The sequence below is a fragment of the Vicia villosa genome, linkage group LG6 (assembly GCF_029867415.1).
Source record: "Vicia villosa cultivar HV-30 ecotype Madison, WI linkage group LG6, Vvil1.0, whole genome shotgun sequence".
NCBI lineage: Eukaryota > Viridiplantae > Streptophyta > Magnoliopsida > Fabales > Fabaceae > Vicia > Vicia villosa.
In genome coordinates, this window is record NC_081185.1 from 97,929,347 (window position 1) to 97,940,101 (window position 10,755).

The 10,755-nt window shown below is 31.6% G+C and overlaps 1 protein-coding gene across 1 annotated transcript; it reads left to right on the forward strand.

Moving 5' to 3' along the window:
* Positions 1-1,203: 1,203 nt before the first annotated feature.
* LOC131609384 (omega-3 fatty acid desaturase, chloroplastic-like) lies at positions 1,204-4,534 on the forward strand. Its single transcript, XM_058881075.1, has 8 exons — positions 1,204-2,169; positions 2,304-2,393; positions 2,609-2,675; positions 2,784-2,876; positions 2,974-3,159; positions 3,254-3,334; positions 3,743-3,880; positions 4,038-4,534. Exons 1-8 carry the CDS (start codon positions 1,685-1,687, stop codon positions 4,221-4,223), a joined length of 1,326 nt encoding a protein of 441 aa, XP_058737058.1. The 5' UTR covers positions 1,204-1,684; the 3' UTR covers positions 4,224-4,534.
* Positions 4,535-10,755: the final 6,221 nt, after the last annotated feature.

The window sequence follows — 10,755 nt, forward strand, 5'->3', positions numbered from 1 at the left end:
ATATGATAAGAATAGATAAGTACTATGATTCCACCACTCGAACTACCAATTTACCTACTAGCCCAATTTCTAGTTGGAGTGACAAAGTAAAGACACACATTTCCTAACTATTGGGTTCTACTCCTATATGTGGAAAGATAAAACTTGCAAATTTATGCGAGATGCAACAATATTGAATAATAGAGTTGGTCGACGAGATCGAATTAATACAAAAAATGATTTTTTAAAGCATTTGGACACTATCGACCAACACTATGTTTAAAAGTGTTTTCCAATCCTCTTTAGATATCTCCAAAAATTTTCTAAATTTTGAGAACACACAATTAAAAAATTTATCTTAGTCTCTCTAAGATTATCATTATGATTTCCAAACTCTTCTTTCTATCTTCAACTCTAAAATTCTAAAGGTTGTGAAAACAAAAATGAAGAAGATACATATTTATAATGGCTGAAACTCAACTTATACTTAACGGGTCCAAAACATAATTCATAAATAAACTGATACGCAGATTGAAACAATACACAAAAATTACATGGATAAGATCTGATACGCGACAAATTCAAATCACCCATCGAAACTGACCCAACCATTATCGACCCACCGACCACCGTCGCTCGCTACCAACCCTGCAGCCAACCTCTACCAACTTCTAAAATAATTCTTGGTTTTTTAAATTTCAAAACATACTTTCTAGATTTTAATAATTCAACAAAATTAATATATAATGTACTAGTATTTTAAAAGTAATTTAAAAATAAAAAAAGGTTAAATTATATACATCGATGATAAATAAAACTCTAAAGATTATTTTACTTTCTAAAAGTGATAAGAAAAACTCAACATAAAAGTGATGAGAAAACACTATTAAGAAAAAATAGGAACAAAAGGAATAATCACAAAGTACACATTTTTCACCTGCTTTCATTCCGACCAAGTAGTAGGCCGGTGGCAAATTATAAACAAAAAGAAAACAAACATATCACCATAATTTCACATGCATGGCTGCGCAATAAAATTTCCCATTCCACTTCACACCCAACAACATTTTTATTTCCACACCGACCCATCATTCAACCCCATAAAACATTCATAAATTAAATAAATTAAAATCCAAAAAAATTAAATACATATTTTATTAAATTTTTTTCATTCCACTACCATGATAGGTCAAATACACGGCACCAATAAAATAACAGAAATTAAAATTCCATTCAACAAGTCTTTGTTTCTTCACATGAGAGTCATCATCATCCTCATCAAAGATTTTCATAGTAAAAGTAAACACGTTTTGGTTTGGTCATAGGTAATGTAACATAATCGTGTTTCATAATTATACAAACACATAAATCACTAATTGCACCCGCCCACTAACTTCACAAACCCCTTCATCACCAAACACTATTTATAAGTCTCTCCTTCCCAGAAGCCATAACTCATCAATTCCAAACTCACCCTTTTCTCTCTTCTTGATTAAAGCCACAAACTTTCTTCAACCCATCTCACAGAAATCAAAAGGGTCGTCAAAATTCTGTGCTGTTTTGTGGTTGTTGGAAGTTGAATCGTCATATATTATTATCACAGACCCAATTGTTTAATTTCTAAAAATCAAAATTTTTTGGTCCAAAATCAATTATTTAGGCCAAATATATTTGTTTCTGATTCTTATCTTTGTGTTAATCTTCTATGGCGACTTGGGTTTTATCAGAATGTGGTTTAAAGCCACTTGCTCCAGTGTTTTCCAAACCAAGAACTGGTTTTGCTGTGTCTAACAACTCAAAGGTTAGATTTTTGGGCACAAGCAAAGGAGTATCGGATATCAAATTTCAATTTCAGCCAAAAAGTTTTGATTTTAAGGAGAAAAGAAAATGGGGTTTGAATGTGAGTACTCCTTTGAGAGTTGAGTCTATTGAACCACAACAGGAGGAGCTTCCGGTGTTTGATCCTGCTTCACCACCACCTTTTTCATTGGCTGAAATAAGAGCAGCAATTCCAAAGCATTGTTGGGTGAAGGATTCTTGGAAGTCTATGAGTTATGTTTTGAGAGATGTTGTTGTTGTTTTTGGTTTGGCTGCTGCTGCTGCTTTTCTTAATAATTGGATGGTTTGGCCTCTTTATTGGGCTGCTCAAGGAACCATGTTTTGGGCACTTTTTGTTCTTGGACATGATTGGTAAATATTGTTACAAGTTTTGTTTTTTACTTTTAATTTGTTTTTTTCTGCCATGGTTGACTTTTGGGGTGCATGTTTTGGTTTCAAAATTGTGTCTTTTGTTTGACTTTGATTGCTGTTTTTGGAATTTTCAGTGGTCATGGAAGCTTTTCAAATGATGCTAAGCTTAATAGTGTTGTTGGACATTTCTTGCATTCTTCAATTCTTGTTCCCTATCATGGATGGTATGTTCATGCTCTTCAAATAGAAAAGCATGCTTCTCACTATTCTTATTCATTGATAATGTTCTATGTACACACTGACACGTCAACACTGGTAATAATTTGAAGATAATCACAAGTGTTGATGTCGTGTCTGTGTCCGACATGCCTTTTTCAGTGGTGTCGGTGCTACAAACAATTATATTTGAAACTAATATATTTTTACCTTGATTATACAGGAGAATTAGTCATAGGACTCATCACCAAAACCATGGCCATGTTGAAAAGGATGAATCTTGGCTACCGGTGAGAGGATAGCTATAACATTACTTTCCGGTTTTGAAGAATACTTTTTATCTTCAATTTTCCCTCTAAAATTCTAATATAATAACCGTGTTTTTGCTAATTTTGCAGTTGACAGAAACATTGTTTAAGAGTTTGGACAGTGTAGGACGCGCTTTAAGATTTACAGCGCCTTTTCCATTGCTTGCATATCCTGTGTACCTTGTAAGTTATTTAGCAAACAAGTTTTGACCAGAATTTGTATATTAATTAGGTTTGGTAGAGGAATTGACTATTGACTGTTGTTCTTCTTTGAATGCAGTTGATCAGGAGTCCTGGGAAGAAGGGTTCTCATTTCCATCCCGACAGTGACTTGTTTGTTCCAAACGAGAAAAAGGATGTTATCACTTCTACGGCTTCTTGGTTGGCTATGGTGGCTTTGCTTGTAGGATTGGGATTTGCAATGGGTCCAATTCCTTTACTCATGCTTTATGGAGTTCCTTATGTTGTAAGTTTCATATCTTTTTCTTTGATATCCATTGTCTTTACTTTTTGAATTGTTTAAAAATGAAGTCCTAGTTTGACTTTGCTTTGAATTGAAGATCTTTGTCATGTGGTTGGATTTCGTGACGTATATGCATCATCACGGTCATGAAGACAAATTACCTTGGTATCGTGGAAAGGTACATTCAAATTATCTGACCTGTATTCTCTCCAGTCCGTTCAAATAAATCTCGTCCGTTGGATCTAGATTGTATCTTAGTCCAACAGGCGAGATATGTCCGCATTGATTGAACGGCCGCTATACTTTTTTGTTTGTTAATTGTGTCTATTCCGTCAAATTTCGGCTGTTCAATCAGGATTGTACTTCAATTCAATAGGCGAGATAATACTGCATTGGCTGGACGACCACTATAGTTTTTGGTTGTTGTGTCTATTCAGTCAAGTCTCGACTGTTGGATCAGGATTGTACCTTTATCCAACATGCAGCATATTATGCAATGATTAGACTACTGCTATGTTTTTCGGTTTGTTGATATTTTCAAAATCCAATTTTAGTTCACATAATTAATCTTCATCATGTTGAATAGGAATGGAGCTATCTCAGAGGCGGACTTACTACTCTTGATCGCGATTACGGATGGATCAATAACATTCACCACGACATTGGAACTCACGTCGTTCATCACCTTTTCCCTCAAATTCCACACTATCACTTAGTCGAAGCTGTGAGTTTCACTCTCTCTACTTTAACAATGGATATATATATATATATATATATATATATATATATATATATATATATATATATATATATATATATATAATGATTTCTTTTAAGTTTCAAGAGTTTTGAATTTTTCTTCGCCTTGTAATTGTTTGCAGACCGAGGCAGCTAGACCTGTGTTCGGAAAATATTACAGAGAGCCGAAGAAATCGGCTCCTCTTCCATTTCACCTTATTGGAGAATTCATAAGGAGCTTGAAGAAAGATCATTTTGTTAGTGACACTGGTGATATTGTGTACTACCAAGCTGATCCTGAACTTAGTGGCTCTTCTGATGAAGTTTAAGATTTTCACTATTGAAATTTGTCATAAAGTTAGTGCAATTAGTAGAATCCACTTCATAAAAAAAGTGATTGATGGAAATTTAAAAATATATAGGTATAAGATTATTATCCTTCCTTCCTAACAGGTGAATTTTGTAAATTGATTATTCTTCATGAAGGAAGTGATATCCTGAATTATGATCAAGTTAGTTACTTGAAGCACTTTGGTGCATTGATAATTTTGAGTATAGTTTGTCTTTATGTGTTTGTTCTTTTTATGAATAGACCATATCAAACATATGTTTGTTATGCTTGTTATTGTCATGTTTTCAATGATGTGTTTTTCATTGTTGTCACTTTGTGCTATGTTGGATTAATTCTAAAAAAAATCATTAATCAATTTGATTAATCACACTGTCAACTTCCTTCTAAGTTTATAATTTTTTTAAGGGTGTACTTTGATCATCTCCAATATTCAATCAAATCAATAGTTTTGTTTTGAATATAGTGTCGACCCGTAGTTTTAAAACTAAATCAAAGTCTAGGTGTTGGGATTCAATTAAGACATTTATTTTACATAAATGTTAAAAATCATAATTTTAGTATTTGATTTAAATAAAATGTATCAATTAAAAACTCATTTACAATTCAAATTAAGTTCAATTTCAAAAGCCAATACAAAAGGATATGATATCTCTCTCTTTTGAATAAAAGAAATTTGATCACTCATTTGATTTTGACATAAGTTTTTATAAATAATAAAAAATAATACTTATTTAAAAAAACATGCAGTGTGAAGATTGTGCTAGATAGTTTTTTTTTTTTTTTTTAAAAAACAGCATGGCAAGTCAATGAATTAGGCCCGTGGGTTCGCATACTTAAAATTTCAAACCCGTTACTTAAATCAAATGTCAAATTTTAATTGGTTGGTTCAGGTTTGACTGGATAAAAATAAAGATCAAGTTAGTTTAGATGAGTAGGTTTGCGAGCTGCCACGCACTCATGAACACCCCTAATTTTTTTTGAAAATAATAATTCTCATATTTAAAAAATGTGAAAATAGTACAAACTCGAATTAAATAATTGCAAATATTTTTCTTAAGCGAGTAAATAAATATCTATCATTTATCTCTTCAAACATGTAAGGTGGAATTGATTTAGTCGGTAACTTCTTTCTTTGTTAACCCACTTTCAACGATTATTTAGAAGGAATGTAAGTTGAAATATCAATCATCTATCTTGCTTTTCTGTAACGAAATGTTGACATATCTCAATATTTTTGTCCAGTTATACTAAACATGATTATGATCAATACAATGACCGATTTACTCTCGCAAAACAAGTTGTAGTATCCATTTTTATAACTTCAAAACAAAGCAGCATGCACCACATGTCCTCTTCTTCTCTCACTTTTTCTTCCTTTTACAAATTAATTATTTCTATCTTTCATTCTCTCTTTTAAATACTTCATACATACACTTCACAATTTTTAAATTATATTAACTTCACCATCTCATTCTTTTTTCAAATTAAATTTATTTTTCTTTTATATTTCATTCTCTTTTCATTTCATCATTTTATCTTTTTTACCTAATTATTTTATTTTCTACTAATTACTTTTATATATTAAAATATATAATAATATAATATATAATAATAGTATATGATTATCATACTAATTATTTATTGGTGTATAATACAATATTGACATTTAATAAATAGTCATACATACAACTAACTTTTCAACTCACCGGTCATTATAAAAAAATACATATTTTATTTTAATTAATATTTTCATTATTTGAGATTCAAAATTCTTATTTTCAAATGTTCAAAAAAAAATTTGTCACATGTCCTTATCAGCAAAATACCTATTTTATTTTAATTAATAATTATTTTTATTTGAGACATAAAAGTCTTATTTTCAAATGTAAAAAATTCTCTTTTTTTTTTCTTCACGGGGCACTATCAGCAAATACATATTTTATTTTGATTAAAATTTCTTTTATTTGATACACAAAATTCTTATTTTCAAATGTCAAATTTTCTCTTTTCTTCACAGGATTTTAATTAACAATTGCCTTTATTTGAGACACACAATTCTTATTTTTCAAAATATTAAAATTTATCTTTTTTTCACGGGCCACTATCAATAAAATACCTATTTTATTTTAATTAACCGTTACCTTTATTTGTGACACAAAATTTTTATTTTCAAATATCAAAATTTTTCCTTTATCCATTTTAAAAACATTTTTTTCTAATAATTATTTAATACAATTGAATTTACATTATCATTATTTATTTTATAATCAAATAAATAATTTTAATTTTATATGTATATCTGAATAAAATATATATCATATTAAATAAATTTACTCGTGCGGACGCACGAGTATTTTGCTAGTTATTTAAAAAAACATGCAGTGTAAAGATTGTGCTAGATATATTTTTTTTTAAAAAAAAAAACAGCATGGCAAGTCAATGAATTAGGCCCGTGGGTTCGCATACTTAAAATTTCAAACCTGTTACTTGAATCAAATATCAAATTTTAATTGGTTGGTTCAGGTTTGACTGGATAAAAATAAAGATCAAGTTAATTTGGATGAGTAGGTTTGCGAGTTGCCACGCACCCATGAACACCCCTAATTTTTTTTGAAAATAATAATTCTCATATTTAAAAAATGTGAAAATAGTACAAACTCAAATTAAATAATTGCAAATATTTTTCTTAAGCGAGTGAATAAATATCTATCATTTATCTCTTCAAAAATAGTGGAGTTGATTTAGTCGGTAAATTCTTTCTTTGTTAACCCACTTGTCAGCGATTATTTAGAAGGAATGTAAGTTGAAATATCAATCATCTATCTTGCTTTTCTGTAACGAAATGTTGACATATCTCAATATTTTTGTCCAGTTATACTAAAAATGATTATGATCAATACAATGACCAATTTACTCTCACAAAACAAGTTGTAGTATCCATCTACTATCTTGATTCTCTTTAATGAAATGTCGACATATCTCAATATTTCGGTCCTATCATGTTGAAATTATTATGAGCATTACGATGACCAATTTACTCTCACAAAACATCATGAGGCCATTACAATATATTTTCAAATCTTCTAGCACAAGTTTAATCTGCAATTGTTCACAAATTCCATGTGTCCCTGTTTACCCAAATTTCTAGTAAACAACGCTAGTCTCTTATTAAAGGTTACGAACGAGAACAACTAGAGAATCTCAGAACTAATTGTGCTATGTTTGGTTTAAATGTAGTTTTGACTTGTATTTAATGCATAAAGGATAAAACTTCAAAAGGGTGTAAATGCACGAAATTTAAGGGAAAGTGACAGAAAATGACATAAAAGGTAATAAAAAGTGCAGAAAGCAATAAGAATTTAAAGGGATTAAAAGGAAATCATTGCATAATAATGTAAAATGGTACGCATACGTACATTTCAGAGAGTTACACTCGTTTCTCACTAATTTGCACAGAGATTGAGTATTCTTTTGCAAACGTAAAAATGCGGACCCTAAATCCTATGAACAAAGTCGTTTATATAGACTTTCAAATAATGACTATCCTAACGGTTGACTAATAATCTGCCAACATGTGTCTCGACCATGCAGTCTTTGTCCATCAATCTTCCACGTGTCTCAGAGAAAAAATTGTCTGATCTTATCCATTCTCTGTCGATTCTTGGCGTCCAACGGTTGAAATAAGTCCAAAAAACTTCTAAGTCTTTTCCTCTGACTCCCTCAACACAAACCGCTTCTTCGAATTTCTGACTTAACCACAGTCGAACATCTTCAACAAAATCTCCTTTTCGACAATCGAAAAACTCCACTTCCCTAACTCCCTTCTTTGGACATCTTTGTTATCATTACATATCCAAATAGTAAGTCAAAATCTTTAAGGTAACAGTCCCTCAACACTAGATTGAGCCACCACAGTTTGCTTCATACTCCTCCAAGTAACAATGTTTTTACACAAGAAGGTATGATAGTCAGAATTAGATTCTCTATCATTCATTGAACTTGCATAGTCAACATCAATACATGCCTTCATAGTTATGCTTCCATTTCTCAAACAAGAGAACTTCCCCCATAGATGATTTGAAATATCGTAGAACACAACCTCCAACTTGCATGTATACCTCTTAGATTATGTATACTTTTCTCATTAATATCTAATATTTAACCTCGTATCCTCTTTATAGCTCATGTTATAATTTTGGTCAATAGAAACATTCACATGTTTTTCTCCAAGCTTGTCCATTTCCTGCAAAAGATTGACTACACACTTTTTCTAAGAGATACAAATGTTTTTCTTTGAGTAGACTATCTCAATCACTAAGAAATAGTTGAATTTTTTAAGGTTTTTGATCGGAAAAATAGCAAGTGTACTATTTTTGCCTCTGTAGTAATAATAGGGGAAATTCCCCGAATGTCGATCTCAAGGACTGCGTAGGAAATTGAGATTCTTAAAGTAAAATTCAATTGAACAAAAACTAATGTTTTGGTAGATTAAATCCTTGCAAAGAAAAATTAATGAGAAAATAAATTGATTTTTGTTATCAAATATATGAGATGCTAGGGTGAGTGGTTGATTTGGCATGTAACACCCAGAATTAAGATCTCTTCAACAATTTCATAACATTCAGTTACCACATCCTTAGGGTGTTTCCTCCTATGTCCTTAGTGAGGAAACCTTTGGTCTTCCAACCTAAATCCTAAGTCCTTAGGAACCTAAATTGAAACCAAGCTTTTATATAATCAAGATTATGTGGTAATTATAGGGTATCCCTAGTCCTAGGTGATATCTACTATAATCAAATTATGCAAAAACCCTAACAACTACAGTCCTGTATTGTTAGCCGTAGATTAATCCTTATTTGACCGATAAAGAAAACATTAAGAACATTGCATAATTTAACTGAATAACATAAACCAATGTATTGATGAAATCAAGAATTCAGAGTCATTACATAAACCAAATCAGGACCACCCCCTAGCATTGGGGGGTTTAGCCTCTCATAATATTCAAGAAAGACATAATAAAGAATGTAGACATTACTCAAAAATAATGGTGACTTTGATCTTCAATGGTGGAAACCCTTGAATCCCTCCGTCTCCAAAACTCTTGATGAAGCTATCTTCTCTCCTCTGTGATTTTCTATCGTATGATGCAAAAGTCCCAAAATAATTCTCTCAAACTCAACTAAATAGTCTAGGTACAAATCTCAGCCAAATGGAATGTCTAAAGTGCCCTCAAGGTGGAGATTTAATGAAAAAGCCCTAAAATTGGAAGTTTTTACGCTCTCGGCAACACTGGCCGTGCTTGGAAGCACTGGTCGTGTTGCTCTTTTATTTTTTATTTTTGCTCCCAGCAGTCCTGACACGGACCGTGCGTGGAAGCACGGGCGGCCGTGTTGTCCCCCTGGATTTTGTATGGAGAAGAGTTTTTCATCTGACACGGGCCGTGCTTGGAAGCACGGGCGCCCGTGTTAGACCCCAGAACCTTGAATTTTCATCTTTCTCTTGCTTCTCCTTCCTTCATAGTTGCTTTGACACTTAAGATGACTTGTTCAAACCTGAAATTTGTACAAAATAACTTAAATTAAAACATAATGCAAAGTAAACATAAAAGCAATCGAACAAGAGATACTTAAACAAAAACAATAAAACATTGATCAAAGTGTTACCGAATCGACAAATTTAGACCGAATACATGACATAAATTAGGTAGAAATGGTGACCGATCAGTTTTTCATCTAAACCTTTGTTGATTATTTTTCTTTGAGAAATTGTCTTTTATTCAAATGAACTACTGGAACAATAATATAATCAACATAAATAATAATTACAACCAATTTTATCCATGTGAATGTGAAGAACAAAGTGGGATCTATTTGGCTTTACTTATATCCCAAGCACACCATTGGACGTTTAGTCGTATTTTAATTATATTAAGGTTGATTGTTTAGTAGTTGAGTCAAGCACACTAGGTGCTATATTTTGTAGATTTTACTTGTGTTTTCTTGTGTATAGTTAGGCAGATGATGTTTGGTGTCACGACATGATGTATATTTGTTACTACATTAGACTTAACAATCACAAGAAGCTAAAGGAAGTCATGACACTATATTTAAAAACAAAGACTTAGAGGATTTTCCAATGAATGATTTTTGTTGTTGAGCTGACATATATGGATAAGATTAAAATTACGCTGAAAAAGGACAAAAATTGTTACAATCATGTATATAATTGTACTATCATAACATACACAAAAAATAATGTGCTTTATTCCTAAAGGATGAAAGCTATAGAGATTCTCCTGATCCACCTTACACATATGACTCCATTTACATTGCTTCTACAAATCTGGAGGTTTGGACCTTGTTTTGCAGGTAACCTCTAAGTGATATGCCTTTAATGAGGACGCCAACTTTTTATGATGACAACTAATGATACCAACTAGTCCTTGATAACAATAACAAAAGCCAAGCATAAAGCAGTTAAAGATACCAACACTACTACGGAAAAAC